The 19,594-nt window shown below is 34.8% G+C and overlaps 2 protein-coding genes across 2 annotated transcripts; one reads left to right on the top strand and one right to left on the bottom strand.

Annotated features, from left to right (window-relative positions):
• Positions 1 to 3,338: 3,338 nt before the first annotated feature.
• LOC143911584 (uncharacterized) lies at positions 3,339 to 14,649 on the top strand. The gene is made up of 6 exons (XM_077430578.1): positions 3,339 to 3,491; positions 12,003 to 12,359; positions 12,574 to 13,155; positions 13,427 to 13,523; positions 13,737 to 13,881; positions 14,063 to 14,649. The coding sequence occupies exons 1-6, from the start codon at positions 3,471 to 3,473 to the stop codon at positions 14,217 to 14,219; spliced, it is 1,359 nt and encodes a 452-aa protein (XP_077286704.1). The 5' UTR covers positions 3,339 to 3,470; the 3' UTR covers positions 14,220 to 14,649.
• Positions 14,634 to 17,700, bottom strand: LOC143911669 (putative ATPase N2B). The gene is made up of 7 exons (XM_077430700.1): positions 16,894 to 17,700; positions 16,422 to 16,607; positions 16,111 to 16,355; positions 15,823 to 15,997; positions 15,598 to 15,741; positions 15,388 to 15,504; positions 14,634 to 15,310 (listed from the first exon to the last, which is right to left on the bottom strand). The coding sequence occupies exons 1-7, from the start codon at positions 17,230 to 17,232 to the stop codon at positions 15,185 to 15,187; spliced, it is 1,332 nt and encodes a 443-aa protein (XP_077286826.1). The 5' UTR covers positions 17,233 to 17,700; the 3' UTR covers positions 14,634 to 15,184.
• Between the last annotated feature and the right edge of the window lie 1,894 nt (positions 17,701 to 19,594).

Below are 19,594 nucleotides of genomic sequence, written 5' to 3'. Positions count from 1 at the left end.
TAAGTTCATTAAATTGTGTGCATTGCGCAATTATTCGTAAACAAGTTACCGTAATTTGTGTGACATATGACAATTTCACAGGTTTATGTAAGACGTCAACGGTGTTTTTTTAACGGAAAAGTATCATTACTCTGATTTTCAATTGGGTGCCGACATCGTAATGCGTGTTTTTTTTATATTTTTTACTCTTTGTTTTATTTCATACACGGTAAATTTTTTTCACGTATAAAATAGCAGGTAGCATAGGTTCTAAAATTTGAAAAGCGTGACGAATATTATGTATTATCACGAAATAAACAACGGCTTGTTAACATTTGTACGATCTCTTTTTTTTAGTTTGTTTTTAATCATGAAATCAATGGACTTTCAGAAGTTTTTTGAAATTTTCAATTGTGGTTATGTGAGACGCACTTACGATGATACATTTCATATTATGTTGTGCTCTTATGTACATACTTATGTACATATGTATATATATTTTTGAGCTTTTTTTTAGATTATGTTTACACTAAAATTTAAATAAAATAATACTACAAATACCAAAAAAAAAAGTAAAATAGAAAATGATCAATAGATCAGTAATTATTATAATAAACCTAAGATGTATTATGATTTGTGAACGTAAAAATTTATAAACAATAACTACATATACATGTTAACTACTAAGTATGTAAATATTTCCTAATGATTTTAGAAGTAAATGAATAAGCCTTTTTATGTGTTTTACTTAGTTTTTTACGGTAAGAGAAAATAGGTATTTACCATCTAACTTACTGTCAAATTCATACGATTATTTCAAAATGAATCAGTGGTTTCAAAATGTCTGTCAAATCAACTGATAGCGGGCGAAACATTCAAATTAGTGTCGGAAAATGTTTTTTTATGATCAGTAGCAAAATAAAATGTCGCAAAATTTCCGTGCGATTTTCCTCGCCCGGGAAAAACTCGCGTTCAGCCACTGTGGATTTGAGTAATTACGAAACGCTGGAAAATTATGCAATTGTCTCTTATTTTTTTCAATATTTAGATTGGCCTCGATGACTTTTATCGGTGAACTTCCAGCGACAAGCGATATATATATATATATATATATATATATATATATATATATATATATATATATATATATATATATATATATATATAATATATATATATATATATATATATATATATATATATATATATATATATATATATATATATATATATATATATATATATATATATATATATATATATATATATATATATTTATATGTATATTATATAATATCGTATAATATGTATCCATATATGTATTTTTAATTTAACTTAATGAGATTTATAAATTTGATCAAAAGTTTTTGTATTCTCGGTACGTTTTTTGGGGCGCCTCTGTGCTAATTTATGATCTTCTACGTATACAAACATGTTTAATGAAGTGACTGCATCGGGGCAATAAAAAATGGTAATAAATAGACACTAGAATAGAAGGAAAATTAATACATTGTTTTCAAATGTGTATTTTTATTTTTTTGGACATTCGCCATACATTGATTCATGATACTCGTACCACCGTGACTAAATTATATTTTATCCTGTTTCAATAAAATCATAAACACAAGTTAATGATTGAATTAAAAATATTTAATATTTTTATGTGATAATCTCACAATCAATTAAAATTTTTAAATTATTGGTTGGATGTGAGAAATTATGAAGCTTTCTTTTTAATTGCAAAGAAAAAAACGTCGCGTATTCCTTTCCTTTTTTCCTTTTTTCTTTAAATAAACAAAAGAAATTTGGTATTTTTTTTAATTGTTCATAAGTAGGTATATACTATATTTGAATTTTATTGTTCAATAGTGTTTTTTCATATTATGTAAACTTACATTTGATATTGATATATAATTATTTCAACTATTTAATTTCTTATTCAAGAATGATGTTTAAAGCTAATGTACTGTACTTATCATGCATCGTAATACATCAGCTAAACCTTGAGATGTACGTTGAAATTAATAAATGAAAAAACCATGGGAAAAAAACAGATAATTACAATTCGGTTATATCTTGAACAAACTGTCTCTTGAAACAATTGTTTAAAATTAACTAAACGTGTTAAGGTTATTAATTTGGCCATAGTATCTGCGTCGTAATTAAAATATTTATGCATATGTACATACATACATACATATATCCTTATAAGGTAAGAGAGGAGGGATTTTCCCTTATACATATGTTTGTTAGTAGCGAGTTTTTATTTTTTAATATACATATAAATGTGCATATGTCATAGATTTTTGGGATAATATTTTAGGTTAGGGTTAGGTTAGGCTAGGTTAAGTTAGGGTTGGCCCTATTCATTTAAGATTAGATTGTTAGGGTCGGTATTTATTTTTGTAAAATTTTATTTTTGTTATTGGCAACCCATTTGACGTTTGGTGAAAACCGAATCTGTCGTATGAGCTATTTTAGAAAGGGGCATTATTTTTATTTGCCGGGCCGATAAATGGTACCCTAGATTTTTAAGCTAATACACATCTTTAAAATATTTAAAAAAATCGTTTTAAAATCAAGTGTTACTATATTTTTTAATAGTTAATGTTTATCTCGTAAAATAAGTATTTCTAAAAACATTTTCGTATATGTACGTATATATACAAACTCGACGATGAAATACACCGAAACGGTTGGGAAAACGAGTCTTGAGATATTGCAAGTTGGTGGAACGAGGTAGAGCCGATTATTCATAAAAAAGAAAAATTTTAAAAATTCAAATTGATGTTTAAATTGTTGAATAAAGCTATGTACATAGTAAATACTTATCTCAACTACGTACATAACTATGACAGTAATTGAAGTTACTTGTTCCCTATGAACTTTGTTGAATGCAAATGTATTGATAACAAACAACTGGCAAGATTAAATTTCGAACTTGAATACCTCTTTGATATTGTATCACAATATTAGTTATTATTATTATCAAAATAGATCAAGGTAACTTACATATCAAATCAATTTACAGGTACAGGTCATTTTCATCACCGACACAAATATTAAAGAACCTTACAGGTATTTGATATTGAATGTGAATTTGAACCATTGTATGTACATATGTATGTATATTTGCTCGAGTCAATAACCACTTTGGTTGTTTTGACTTTTGAATCAATAATTAATGATATGGCTCGATCTTCTCCAGACTGAGTGACGCCTCTTCCGAGGACCATTCAACCTTCACCTGACCATTTGACGATCAGAGGTGAAGGTCTCAATTGTTTACGAAAACAACCCGACTATTCCCCCACCACCCACGCTCTACTGAGACTTTATAAATTGACCGGCTGCATCTGGGAGCCTTCATTGTCGAGTTGGAAAAGTGATCGCGACCAGGCAGCCAGGGGTGTCCAATCGTATCGCTCCGGGGCCCTCACTCTATTGTTTGTGTTCAGAAACAGAGGAGACCAATTGTTGTGACACGCATCATGGCTCTCTTAGGGAAATTGGTGAGTTATTCCGAAGAAAATCATTATGGTACATATATGGCCCATCAGCTATGTCACTTTCCCAACTAATTCCCAACTAATAAAATGTATATTCCTATCATAAAAATACGAATCATATTTTGCTGTTATTCAACTGTGATATAAAATAATTATTTGAATTTTTTTAGTAACTATCGTTTAAATTATTAAGTATCGTTTAAAGTTTAAAGCGATGGAAATTTTTCAAATATTATAATTTCATGAATATGTATATGGATTGAGTAATTATTTTTATTGAGAATACTACATATATTAATACAAATTATACATCGGATCCTCTAAATCACTAAACAATTAAAATGTGCATTTGTAGTTTTTATGTAGTAAAATTTGTGTCAGTTCTTATCTAGTGTTAGTTACAACATTATGTTATATTAGTTTAATAATGTTATAATGTTTAATAATATTTCTTGTGCGGGTGACAATATTGAAAAAAACTTTTTATGAATATAGTATTCTATAGTCAACGCTAAAGAACTGAAAACTATAAAACAATAATTTATCTATATTATAAATAACCTATTAACCTATAATATAAAATGTTAAAATTTTAGTAATTAATAAATAAAAATTCTCTTATAATAATTATAATCACAATTTATATATTTAATTAGTTTTCGTTGAAAATTAATAAAAAATATGCATATAAATATATAATATGCGCATATACATATGTATGTATGTAGTTATTATTGTAAAATTCAAGTTTTTTCGCATGTGTACATATGTATATGTATGTATGTATATACGAAAATTTACTTTATTTATTATTAAAACTAATATGAAGCCGGTAGAGAATCGGAAAAGCGAGCTAAATACACATTTACTTAACTGTTAAATTAAGTTTACGTAACCGTAGCAGCAAAAAGTTGTTAATCATATTTCAAATCGTGGTTGATATTTTCCGTAAACATGTTAGAATCCAAAAAAGCAAAACTAGAAACGAGTGCGCAATTGATCAGGAAAAGATTTCACTCGGGCGAATGTCCCGTTTGAGATGCTGCAACTACTCAGCTTCCGGTGCGAAACTGAATCAATATCAAGTTCTAGTTTAATCGATTCACTATGGGAAAACGATTATGATTTTTTTTTTCTAAGCTGGCACTCGAATGAAAGTTGATTCGGAAAATTCAGTCCGTTACGCGTCGCCACTGAGACGAATTACATCAAATTATTAAATTGAACTAAACATATTATCATTATTATCACTACGCACGAGCATAGATCAAATTAGAAATTACATTAGGTAGTGTAATACGTCGTAACGTTTAGAACGAGCGCATAACTGATACACGATCTAAACTTTTGTTCATTGTTATCTTGCATAATTGGTCAAATTTTCTGTAATTCAATAGTTAAATCACATAACATTCTATTGTTATCATTTTAAAATAAAATAAATTTTGATATTTACCTTTCTCTATCAACTCCTCTCAAATTGTCTTAATATTAAATGTCATTGTATGAATTTTATTTCAATAGATGTACACAGGGCCGCTAACAGGGGGGGGGAAGCTAGGGTTAAAATTCCAGGGCCCGGACTACTTGAGGGGCCCCGTATTGGGACGTTAAACTGATCGATATTGATATTTTATATTATTTTACATAAAAATACATATAATGCTTATTGTTTATCATTTTTAGATATGCGCATTCTTTGTGTCCATGTGAAATCGTACCTGTTATATCATATTTTCTTATTCGATTATTTAACATATTTTTTTAATAGTCTGACAGATTTTTCGCATATTAAAATATGTAGGTAAAAGCTGAGTTTACGGATGAGGCGGACCTTCTCGGCTCGCTTGCCGCTGGTAGTGGACCTTTGGCTTTTACCTAATAATACATTTATAAGATTTTTTTTTGGTTTGTCATAGGGTATGGAATTATTTTTCCAGGGCCCGGGATTCCTCTCGGCGGCTTTGTATTATTTAACAACGAAAGCAGATACCCGAAATTATTGACTTTCAATAAAATCAATGATAGTTTTGTAATAAAAGCTGTACTTTCTCCATTGTTGAGCAAAGCGAATGCCAATAAAAGAAACATAACAAGAGCGAAAATAAAAAAATACGGATTTCCTCTCAAAATAAATAAATGTTCGTTACGATCGTGACGTCCGGATGCAATTTATTGACGCTGCTTGTTAAGTTTATTTTTTATTTTCGAAAAAGAAAATAATGCAACTCTTGTTGTTCTGTCATCAAATAAGTTCAAAATAGCAAGCCGTGTCTGGGCTTTCAATTAAATTTCAATAATATAAAAGTGACGAAACGATAAAAAAATGATTGCATACGATATAATAAATAAATGGCATGTGTCACGCAATGTTACCGTATATATTGTGTGTATGTATTTTCCGAGAACTATAATACCATGACGGTGAAGCGGTTTTAAAGTTGGGTAACGGTTTTTTCTCTATTTATAGGTTACTAGCTGTATTACCCGGCTTCGCTCAGTGTTTATAATATAAACCGCTTAAACATGACTAAGCTAATTTAATTAAAAAAAAAAAAAAATTAAAAAAAAATTTAAAAATTAAAAAAAAAAAATAAAAAAAAAATCAAAAAAAAAAATTAAAAAAAAAAATAAAAAAAAAATAAAAAAAAAATTAAAAAAAAATTTTTTAAAAAATCAAAAAAAAAAATCAAAATTTTTTTTTGCCTTCTAGGGCTTCGCCCTCGGCGCCCCCCTGAGCCTTTGCCTTCTAGGGCTTCGCCCCTCCACGCCCCATGAGCAATTGCCGTTTAGGGCTTCGCCCCCCTTAGTTAATGCCTTTTAGGGCTTCGCCCCTCCGCACCCCCATGATTAAATGCCGTCTAGGGCTTCGCCCCCCTTAGTTAATGCCTTTTAGGGCTTCGCCCCCCGCGCCCCCAAGATTAATTGCCGTTTAGGGCTTCGCCCCCCTTAGTTAATGCCTTTTAGGGCTTCGCCCCTCCGCGCCCCCATGATTAAATGCCGTCTAAGGCTTCGCCCCCATGATCAGTTGCCTTTTAGGGCTTCGCCCCCCGCGCCCCCAAGATTAATTGCCGTTTAGGGCTTCGCCCCCTTTAGTTAATGCCTTTTAGGGCTTCGCCCCTCCGCACCCCCATGATTAAATGCCGTCTAGGGCTTCGCCCCCCTTAGTTAATGCCTTTTAGGGCTTCGCCCCCCGCGCCCCCAAGATTAATTGCCGTTTAGGGCTTCGCCCCCCTTAGTTAATGCCTTTTAGGGCTTCGCCCCTCCGCGCCCCCATGATTAAATGCCGTCTAAGGCTTCGCCCCCATGATCAGTTGCCTTTTAGGGCTTCGCCCCCCGCGCCCCCAAGATTAATTGCCGTTTAGGGCTTCGCCCCCCTTAGTTAATGCCTTTTAGGGCTTCGCCCCTCCGCACCCCCATGATTAAATGCCGTCTAGGGCTTCGCCCCCCTTAGTTAATGCCTTTTAGGGCTTCGCCCCCCGCGCCCCCAAGATTAATTGCCGTTTAGGGCTTCGCCCCCCTTAGTTAATGCCTTTTAGGGCTTCGCCCCTCCGCGCCCCCATGATTAAATGCCGTCTAAGGCTTCGCTCCCATGATCAGTTGCCTTTTAGGGCTTCGCCCCCCGCGCCCCCAAGATTAATTGCCGTTTAGGGCTTCGCCCCCCTTAGTTAATGCCTTTTAGGGCTTCGCCCCTCCGCGCCCCCATGATTAAATGCCGTCTAAGGCTTCGCTCCCATGATCAGTTGCCTTTTAGGGCTTCGCCCCCCGCGCCCCCAAGATTAATTGCCGTTTAGGGCTTCGCCCCCCTTAGTTAATGCCTTTTAGGGCTTCGCCCCTCCGCGCCCCCATGATTAAATGCCGTCTAAGGCTTCGCCCCCATGATCAGTTGCCTTTTAGGGCTTCGCCCCCCGCGCCCCCAAGATTAATTGCCGTTTAGGGCTTCGCCCCCCTTAGTTAATGCCTTTTAGGGCTTCGCCCCTCCGCGCCCCCATGATTAAATGCCGTCTAAGGCTTCGCCCCCATGATCAGTTGCCTTTTAGGGCTTCGCCCCTCCGCGCCCCCATGATTAATTGCCGTCTAGGGCTTCGCCCCCATGATTAATTGCCGTCTAGGGCTTCGCCCCCCTTAGTTAATGCCTATTAGGGCTTGCGCCCCATGAGGCTGGGCCCCCCGGGCCCCCTTCGGGGCCCCACGGGGCTGCGCCCCTTGTGGCGCCCCCTTTTGAGCCCCATGGGGCTGCGCCCCATGAGGCTGGGCCCCACGGGGCTGCGCCCCTTGTGGCGCCCCCTTTTGAGCCCCATGGGGCTGCGCCCCATGAGGCTGGGCCCCCCGGGCGCCCCCTTTTGAGCCCCATGGGGCTGCGCCCCATGAGGCTGGGCCCCCCGGGCCCCCTTCGGGGCCCCACGGGGCTGCGCCCCTTGTGGCGCCCCCTTTTGAGCCTCATGGGGCTGCGCCCCATGAGGCTGGGGCCCCACGGGGCTGCGCCCCTTGTGGCGCCCCCTTTTGAGCCCCATGGGGCTGCGCCCCATGAGGCTGGGCCCCCCGCGCCCCCTTCGGGGCTTCACGGGGCTGCGCCCCTTGTGGCACCCCCTTTTGAGCCCCATGGGGCTGCGCCCCATGAGGCTGGGCCCCCCGCGCCCCCTTCGGGGCTTCACGGGGCTGCGCCCCTTGTGGCACCCCCTTTTGAGCCCCATGGGGCTGCGCCCCATGAGGCTGGGGCCCCACGGGGCTGCGCCCCTTGTGGCGCCCCCTTTTGAGCCCCATGGGGCTGCGCCCCATGAGGCTGGGCCCCCCGGGCCCCCTTCGGGGCCCCACGGGGCTGCGCCCCTTGTGGCGCCCCCTTTTGAGCCCCATGGGGCTGCGCCCCATGAGGCTGGGCCCCCCGGGCCCCCTTCGGGGCCCCACGGGGCTGCGCCCCTTGTGGCGCCCCCTTTTGAACCTCATGGGGCTGCGCCCCATGAGGCTGGGCCCCACGGGGCTGCGCCCCTTGTGGCGCCCCCTTTTGAGCCCCATGAGGCTGGGCCCCCCGCGCCCCCTTCGGGGCTTCACGGGGCTGCGCCCCTTGTGGCACCCCCTTTTGAGCCCCATGGGGCTGCGCCCCATGAGGCTGGGCCCCCCGGGCCCCCTTCGGGGCCCCACGGGGCTGCGCCCCTTGTGGCGCCCCCTTTTGAGCCCCACGGGGCTGCGCCCCTTGTGGCGCCCCTGGCGGGGCCCCATGAAGCTACTCGCCTTGCGCCCCCGCGGGGGTGTATCCATTGAAACGAAAAAAAAAATCGGCGCCCATGGATCGAAAAAAAAAAAAAATCGAATCACGTGTTCGATGACGTCACCGATCTACGGACGAAGACGACGAAGACGACGAAGACGACGACGACGACGACCAAGGATATTTACATACAAAGTCTCTTTCCAAATTATAGATTAGATATAGACTGCGGTTACTATTATTTTTTTTATTGTTTGTTTTTGAACATTCAATGATTGAAGCGACAGTTCAGTGCTTTTCAATGAGACTATTTTCTTAAATCATTTTATTAAACATTGAATTCACTTTTTCAATGAGAAAATTAAGCATGTCGATATTGTGGAAAAAATGAATAGATAATGTAAATAAATAATTCTCATCCAAAGTTGTCATTTATAAACACTAGGTTTTAAAAAGTATTCAGACACGTGAAAATTTTAAATGTCAAAACCTTTGAGATGGCAAAACACCAAGTATTAAAAAGGGAAAGCCTATGGAAAACCACGTTGGATTGTTGCTATAATTCCTGTTTCCTCTAATTTAAAAATATTGTAGCCCAGGTAAGCTATCGTCAGTCCGGAAAAAAAATGTCACAAGTAAAAAAAAACGATTTTTGAGTTATCGACACATTCTTTTAATTTTTTTTTATTTAATAACTCAATATGCCAACACCCATGCGATGATATGTCATCGGGTACAACACTAGTACTGTAATAATAATAATATAATATTTTTTATATCAGACGATAGGTAGAACAGTCCAATCCCTGTCGTCTATACAAACAATATATTGATAATACAAATGATGAAATAAACATAATAATTAATCTTGTAGTAGCTTGTATAGTTCTCCAGTATAGAGAGTAGTACAAAAGAACAGAAATAATTATTGTCTCTTCACTTCTAAGATACTGGAATGATAGATAGAACCGTCTTGCTAGCATATTTGATCTTACATAGTGGCGGCTCGTGGATAATATATCTGGGGGTGCTGCGGTTGATTAAAAATAAAAATAAATGTTTATTTGGATTATATTTCACTATTAACATCAAAATGATCAAAATTAAACATTATATGTATTTTATTTCATTATAAAATTGATTCTTCTGTCTTTTTTCCTTGCAAAAAGGTCTATCACCTTTTCGTTAAATTTTTCACTGTTCATTATCATTTTTTTTCAATTAGACAGCATAGACAATGCCGTCAATCTTTCCTGAACCATTGTGTTTCTTATATATGTATGTATGTCTTTAATCTATTTATTGATGAAAAACACCGTTTTGGCTCAGAGGTAGTTAAAGTTGTAAGCAGAATTTGAATAAGTTTTGTTATTTCCACACGAACTTTGCAGAAATTGATTGCAAAAATAAGTTTAAAAAATATTAATAAATCATTAATACTATGCATTTATTTCCTTGAGTAAAACACTTCTAATTCAGTTTAAAGTTTTTCTTTATCTAGCATTGGATATGATTCAACGGTTAGTAGTAGATCTTCCATTGGCATTTTCTTTCAGTACTTTTCAAAATTTTCTTTATTAAATAATTTCACAGCTTTTAATTGATTAGAAAAAGTATATCTTTCTTTATATCCTTAATAATAACATCGCACATATTTTTGGCTTTCTATAATATGTGCGATAATATATGCATATAATATATGCATCACATATTTTTGGCTTCTATTCGCATTTGTATAATGATATATTATATAAGAATCTCGTATTTGTATAATGACATTAGTAAAACTTTTTAAGTTTTCTTTAATTGAAAATGCATCGATATTACTAGATTGCATTTGGTTATAAATAATTTCTACATGCGGCATTAACTTGTGAAAAAGTTCTGACTAAAATAAAAAATTGTATTCAGTAAATTGGTAAAATCTGTTATTGTTTCATCAGTATTTTTGGAAGAATATTTAAGTTCTTGTAAACATTGGCTCAGCTTCTCTTGATTTTGATACCATCTTAAATACTTAAAGTGACGTGTAGAACGAAGTGTAGAAACATAGAAAGTGTAAAAGGTGTAGAAGGAAAGACAAAAGGTGCAGAAGAAATGACGAAAAGTGACGAGCGTATCGAGCGCAACAAGAAATGTGTATAGTGTATAGTAACTGTTGGGAGTGCAGTACGGACCAAGCTTCTGGCTGCCCCCGCGCCCCTCCTTCGCCCAATCGGCATATTCCATCGAAAACCGTACTGCACAAAATCATAAACGATGCCTAACTTTCTGTGATAAGATAATTATATTTGTGTTTCAAAATACTATACCAAGTTATGAGGATCGTGGGAAATAAAAAATCGTAAAGCTGTTGGGATAACGTTATAGCTTCATGTTTAAACGCGAGATCTACTATATACGCATTATTAAAAAATCGTTCGATGTGAATTTTGAGCTGTAATTTGGGTAAAATGCTCATTATTTCACATTTTTAGCAATGTTTTTCGAAATTTTTTGAAGGTATTATTGCGTTTTTATTTTGGTTTTTGGCGCTCCTCCCTCCAGCGCCCCAGGCGACCGCCTGTACTGCCTGTCTTTCGGGCCGGCCCTGCTTGGACTGTATCATATACATTTATAATATAATATATTATAAATGTATATGATACAGTCCAAAGTATAAAGATGTCTTTTGAACAGTTGGAAAATCACTCATTATAATTCAACTGACAAAGTGAAGGTTGTGTTTTTAACGGTTAAACGCTTGATTGAATAATGGCACTCGCCAATTTTTAATGTTACCGAGATGTAAAATTGGAAAGGTAATAAAAACTTCTATTACCTCAACACCAATATTGCATAAAAACATAATACAAATTGTAAAAAATATTTAATATGCTAGGTCCTGATTAAATTTTCTTCATACAATACATTATCCATTAATGCCTTATATATGTAATACATATATACATATTATGTATGTATTATATGTATATACATATTATGTATGTATTATATGTAGATAAAGTAAAATAATTAAAAACAAAATGTTTTGAAAAAACTTTTAAGGCCAAATTTCAATTATTTTTTTAAATTTGAAAAACTCTGATCTTCAAATTAGTTTAGCAGCAATTTTACTGTAGATTTTTCTAATTATACGGTAAAAGTGAGATTTTTCGAAAGTAAAAGTGGTGCAAGTCATCTGTAACGAATAACACGATCGATTCTGAATTATAAAATTTAAAAATAGTGAAACTTAAATTTGCATCATGAAAGTTCCTTAATATAATATTTTATTTTGTTAAATATGATATATTTTGTATTTTCAGACATTTTTATGTGCCACCACTTTGATCACAGCGCAAATCCTTTACGATCATCAAGCCAACGACAGTGGCCTTAATCCGGCTTTCGATTATGCAAAAATAGCAAAACTCCTTCAAGCCCCCTTGTTCAGGAATGACCCTCCAACGGCATCAGCTGAAACAATTTCCAGTTATTTGCCTCAAAATTATGATATTGTGGAACCTAAGCAAATCAACGACGATCTAAAGGGTACTGATTATTTGCCGTTGGTTCTTCAACCGCCAAAACCAGAAGCAGAAAATGTGTATGTGCTTCTTAGCAAACCAGTAGAACCAGAGTTGAAAACGTATCAAGCCCAACCATCTATTCAATTTCAATCGGTGAGTAAAATGTATTAAGGTATATTACTTGCGAAAAATTCATATGAAAACTTTTTAATATGACATTATGAATACGAAAAATGAGTTACTACATATGTATGTACATATATGTATATGTATGTACATACATTTAAATTGCGTAGGTTTATTGTGAAATTTAAATTATAATGGTATTTTAAAAGAATTATATAATTTTTTATTGTATTTTTCACAGCCATACGAGTTGACTAATCCTTATTCCAAACAATTGGATCTCCCATTACCAAATAAACCACAGAAGAATGAGGATTATCCTCCAGTGCCATCGACAGAGTTGCAACTACCAATTTTCGAGCCTTTCAATCAACAATTCAATCCGAACTTACATCAATACACTCCACAACAACAGTTCGTTCCGCAACAACAGTTAACTCAGCAACAACAATACTCGTCACCAAATGGGTTTACTAAATCTTTGGATGCCCCTTATCCAACATTGTCACAGACTTTGGAGTTGCCGAAAACTGAATCGATCAAATCACAAAACTTTCCAACAGGTGTGTTCCCTAAAAAGTATGATTCAAAAGTGCACGATTACAAACCAAAAAAATTTGGAAAGAATATTCCGGTAATAGAAATTGTCGGCGATGAAGTCATAGATGTGTCCAATGTTAAAAAGAGCTCAAAGTCCCAAAGATTCGTAGTTGCACCAGTTGCCCAGGAAGCTGACAATGATAACGTAAATAAGCAAAGGCAAAAATTTGAAGAAGTTCAAAAGAAATTGAAATTAAAGAAAGAAAATGAACCCAATAAACAGGTAATACATACATACATACATATTGTACAATTTAATTAAATATTAAAATAAAACTTGTTTTCTATTGAAATTCAATGAGATATTGAAGACATTATTTATGTATTTTAAAGTTCCGAGCATTGTGACTTTACAGGAATTCCTAATGCGCCACAATGGTCAAAAAATATAACACAAAAAAACAAAATAATAATTAAACATAAATTAATACATAACGAAAATAATATCAATTATATTTGACCCTTAAATTTTTTATAATTATATGTAATTTTAGCAACGGTTTATTGATGCAACAATAGCCAGAGCTTCAGGTGGAAAGGGAGAACAAGAAGCATCGGAAACAGGCTTCAATAGCTTTCGACATACTGGTGGTAAGTTTCAGGAACACACATTTACATATTATTATTATAATGAAAATAAATATATATATATATATATACACGCACACACACATATATATATATATATATATATATATATATATATATATATATATATATATATATATATATATATATATGTATATATATATATATATATATATATATATATATATATAAATATATAAATATTTTCCTTCTCAGCACATTTCGCAGCACCAGCTCATCACAATCCAATTGTAGGATTGGGAGACGCGGCTCACGATGTAGGTGGTGACAGAACTGAATTTCAAATGTATGGACAACATGGCCCACATAGTTATAAATTCGGATATGACACAGGAAAAGGGTAACCTACAACTTACAATGTAAAATATAATATAATAAAATATAATTTTTGACCATTGTGGCGCATTAGGAATTCCTGTAATACCACAATGGTCTGAACTTTAAAATAAATAAATAAATAATACAAATTTACATATATAATAATACTGTTTGATAAATAAATTTTTAACTTATTTATATAGAAAAAACCGACAGTTCAGATTTGAAGAACGCGATAATGATGGATATGTAAAGGGGCATTATGGTTTTTATGATAAACATGGCAAGCTACAGGTTGTGAATTACGATGCTCATCCTCATCATGGATTCCACGCTGAGGGTTCCTTTGGAAAAGTGTAATCCTAATGTTAAAATAATAGGTGATGTGAATGAATGAAAATACATATTAATTGTTACAACGAAAATAAAAAACTATATATGAAAAGAATATGCTGTAAAATATACATATGTATATGGAATAACGTATGACAAATTGAAACCAAGTCAATACGAGACAAATTTCAAATTATTTATCAAAGAACTTGGACGATTTTTGGATTCAATATTGTGTAGCAGTACAGACTAATACTGACCTAACTTAACTTTTAATCTACCGAATTATTTCTTTTTACAAGCTTTTGTTATATGTGTTACAACTCGAGTTTTGTGAAATGTCTTTAGGCAGTTTATAAAATATCGATTGAAGTGAATGTGTTGTAAATTATTCATACTGTGTATTGAATAATAAAAATAAATTAATTGTTGAAATATATACTTATATAAATATTTTAATTGAAAGTTTTATTTGTCGAAAAAAACCAAAAGCTGTTTAAAATGTACATAGTTTAATTTATTACACTAATAACCATATTTACAGGAAACATGTAAGTAACAATCAAAAGTACAATCGAATTACAAACATTAAATAACAACTAAAATTTAAAAACTAGTACAAAAATAAATATTCCGCACTTCTAAATAAAAAAATAACATGTTTTGAACATTGTGTAACGAAAAATGAAGCGTTAATATAGTACTTTTGAAAATAAAAATATTTAAGTATAATTTACTACTTGGGAGTAATTTATGTAATAATATTCTGATTTGTAATTAGTTATCGAAATTAAATACATATTCTTAATGCAAACATAAAACTGCAATAAAATGTATATTGAAAAACCTCATAGTTTAAGTGATTTTTAAAAATAATTATTACATAACAGGAACACTTATTTCAAGTATTGTCGCTAGTGACAACTCAATTTAAATTTTGATATAAGCAAAGGAACATCATTGAATGCATGCACATTGTGAATACATTTGTGTTAGCACTCATTATTTTCCCAACTATCCCAATATTCAGGACTAGACATTTCTATTATTCTTGAGATACACCGATCGAAAGCAAATATTTCTTCTTCACCAGTAAAAATACTGGCTTTAGCATTTTCCTGCATGAAAAAAAAACACGTTCTGAGAATTTCTAAATAAAATTGTATCATATTATAAATAATTGAAATATACTCACAGAATTTTTAGTAATTCCTAAATCATCCATAAGCATTCTTTGATGATCATTAATATCGTCATTACTTGATTGTGCAACAAATAGTTCCGAAACAGGAACATTTGACGACATTACTAACTAAAATTATAATAATATTATACATACATATATACAATTTTCAATTATAGCGATTACATATATGTATATAAAACCCATAATAATGTAACATACTCTAGTCTTGCTATCATATAAGTTGTCTATGAGAGTAATAAAACGTCGGCCTGATGGTAATTTAGATGTTATTTGATGAATATCTCTAATGATTATAGTGTGAAAAGATCTAGCCAGCATCAAATAGTCACTTGAACCTAAAGGCTTTAAAAACAAATACATATATACATTGATTAGTATTTTATTAGAACATGTGTCAGTAAAAATTTGAATATTTTTATATACCCTTTCACAAAGTTCAGAAAATGTAGTATCTAAAACCTGTCCACAGCTTTTATTGAACTTAACATTTCTCCCCATGATATTAATTGTACGTGGACGAATTATATCATTTTCCATGGAAACAAGGAATTTAAAAAGTGTATCCACAGGGTTATTATTTATATTGTCTTCGTTGACTCTATAAAAAAAAAATAATAAAATCAATTTCATTAATAACAGAAATTTTTCAATGATATGGGATCTACAATATATTTAGCTACTTTATATAGTTTTTATAACAAATGAACTTACACAAAATAAGTGCCACCAATTTTATTATCACCCGTACGTCTACGATAATCTATTCCAGAATTTAAGGAAATTACTTCACAATGATCTTTAAGTACTTGTATAAAAGGTACAAAATTTGATCTTTGCAAACCATTTTTGTATAGATCATCGGGAGCTCTGTTGCTGGTTGCAACAATTACGCACCCAATATCAAATAGTTCAGTGAACAATCTTTTAAGTATCATGGCATCTCCGATATCAGTAACCTAAAAAAATAAATGTCAATATCTTTCCACGGATATCAAACGATTTCAATGTGTTCAAAACAATACTTGAAATTCATCAAAACAAAGAAGACAGCATTCTTCCAAAATAGTTTCAGCTACAGGAGGAATAGGATCAAACGCTTGTGGCTTTTTTTTACGATCTTCTCTAGTTATGGTTTTCTTGAGGTTGTGGATGCGCGAGTGGACATCTAACATGAAAGCATTAAAGTGTACCCTTTTCTTTTCGTTAATCTGGACAAAACAAAAACAACAAAAACGTACAAATATTAAGAGTTGCGATAATTAGGGGTCCATTTACGACTATGGTGATTATATAAAATGACTGAATATAGAACACATTTATTTTTAGCTTTAGTTTTCAAACTCAATGTCATGACCCAAATTGTAGTATCGTAATCACGATATTATATTTTTTAAATGAAAACAAACGCACATATTGAAATATTTTTGATAAGTTCCTGCGATAAGATTGAAAAATCAATAATATAAAACTTTGAAATATTGAAAATAGCCTTACCGGAACAGTATCGAAAAACAAATCCATCAACATAGTTTTTCCGCCGCCTACGCTTCCATAGATATACATGCCTTTAGGTGCGATAATTTTGGGTTTGTTTGAAGAGAAAAAGCTAAAGAAAGTTTTGGTAGGTTTGGGAACGGTGTATGATCCGAGATCATCATATAATCTCTGCAGGCTGGCAATGACTGTATCTTGATGAGAGTCGGGTAATATGGAGCCCATTTCAAGTCTATGTTTGTAGAGTTGTAGGGGTCCGGGGGGAGTGTGAGGGGAAGAGGAAGGGGAATGAGAGGCCACTCGGAGCGCGAGTCGCGCCACTCGCCCTCCGGAAACCATACTCAATCTTTTTCTCTTTTCTCACACATTACATAAGCGTCACCGCACGTCACGCGCCGATCGCGACTGTCACTTTGACATTTGCATTCACTCTCGATGCTTTCATGGCCCTAACAATATTTTCGAACAACGGTGAAACGGTTCGGTGATTACTGGTCACAAAGTCACTAAAATCTCTATAACGGAACATCTGGCAGCTGAAAAGTCCATCATACTAACAATAACTATCATACTAACGAGAACTTGAGTGCCAAAGATTGTGTATTCGCAATTTTCATGGCAAAAATTGTCTTTGTGACCACGGCAAAGTGACGAATAGTCCAATTACCCGGTGAAACTAGTCAAATGTGATCCAGTCACAGGACAACTGGTCGCTCTAGATCGGTCACACCCTAAAATCGGTCAATCAGTTTTCTCCTGACCGATTTTAGGGTGTGACCAGTTTTAGTGTGACGGGTGATCACGTGTGACCGATCTAGAGCGACCGGTCGTCCTGTGACTGGTTCACATATGACTAGTAGTCCGTTTACCCGGTGAAATACCAGATTGAAGCTCTCGGTTCGGTGATTATTCCGCAAAAAGCGTTCTCGCGCACGTCACTAAAATCTCGATCATGGAAAATCTGGCACTCAAAAACACGTGAAACAGGGGGCCCTTTAAATACACCTAGAGATGTGTAAACCCCCCGGTTTATTCTCCGCGAATTTTGGGCGACGGAAGTTTTGGGAAAATTGAAAAAAATGTATATCAATCAGATTTTCAAATCGACACATTTTTAGATACTCGCATAGAGTATAGACTCTAGACCAGCGGTTTCCAAACTTTATGCTACTACGCCTCCCTAAAATAATTTTTTTTCCGCGCCTCCCTACCTTTAATTTTTTAATACTTATAATAATAAACCTGTATTTAAAAAAAATACTGAACACTACAATAAACCGAATAATAAAAAAGTTTTGCTTTAACATAAATTTATACGAACACGTATATTTATTTTTATATTAAATTACAAATTAAACTACATCTAACACATCAAAATTTAATGCGAAGGATGTTGTTGTTTATTGGCACAAAATTTATGAAATCTTAAGGACAATATGGAGAGTGCCACTCGAAACTCCTTTTCGACTATGAAACCTGGCTCGATATTTGGTTTTCATTGCAGCTAGTGCCGAAAAGCCCGTTTCGCATAAATAAGACGTTACAAACGGTAGAAACACTTGCGTTGCTTTGCAATACAAAAAATCATACTCTCCACTAAGATTTATCCAAAATTTAATTATGGTTTTATTTTGAAACTTTTCTTTTAGTGAGCTATCTCATGATAATTCTATCAATTTTTCTTTTTCGATGGTTGTCAGCTCGAATTTGTCTTCTTCATTGTAGTTAAATGGATTCTGTATCCACAAAAACTTTGAGAAATCAAGGTCTTTGAATTAATTGTAAAAATGCAGCACTAAACCATCCAATTGGTCAATAAAAAGATTTTTCTTGCTTCAATATTGGCTGTAGTCCAGAAATCTTTGGAAAGTGCAAATATATCCAACTCATTCTTTTGTAAATTTGATTTCCATAACTTCAACTTTTTTAAAGGAATTAAATGTATACATAAAAATGAAAGAAAAATAAAAATAAACATTCGTGCATTGAATTTTTACTGTTAACCTACAATATGAAGTTTTATTTATTTGTAGATATTATGGTATGAAAATTATTTTATTATTAGAAAGTTTTGGTGCCTCCCCTGGCAATAGTCCGCGCCTCCCCTGGGAGGCGCGCCTCCCAGTTTGGAAACCGCTGCTCTAGACAGATATGAGTAAAGCCCGGACCCAGAAGGTGCCAGGTATTGTTCAAATGTTGTAAATGCATTGTTAAAGGTTTGCCGAACCTTTTTTACAACAATGGAACAATGAGCGGCACCTTGGCTATCCTACCTCTAGATATGAGTCTGGCGCATTTTTCTTAATTTGTAAAAAAATCTGTATTTTGCATTTAACTAGGTGAGTAGTCGTAAAGACGCGCGAATGAATTTTGAGTGCAATACGAATCGGCTTAATTTATTCACATAATTAAAAAAAAAGATCGAAAGATCAAAAACAAATGGTGCATGGTAAACGGTACATAGGTATATACATATACATAATCTTGAGTAAAGCCCGGACCCTGAGGGGGCCGTTTATTGTTCAAATGTTGTAAATGCATTGTTAAAGGTTTGCTGAACCTTTTTTACAACAATTGAACAATAAACAGGACGCTTCCGGTCCTACCTCTAATCTTGAGGTTGCAAATGGGCCCGCGTACTTATTCTTTATAATTATTTTCTTTGCAAAGGGAAATCTTCCGCGAAACAAATAATATTTTA

Source organism: Arctopsyche grandis, chromosome 1 (assembly GCF_051622035.1).
Source record: "Arctopsyche grandis isolate Sample6627 chromosome 1, ASM5162203v2, whole genome shotgun sequence".
NCBI classification, from domain to species: Eukaryota; Metazoa; Arthropoda; class Insecta; order Trichoptera; family Hydropsychidae; genus Arctopsyche; species Arctopsyche grandis.
Note: the sequence above shows the minus strand (reverse complement) of the source record. Positions and strands in the feature narration are given on the sequence as shown.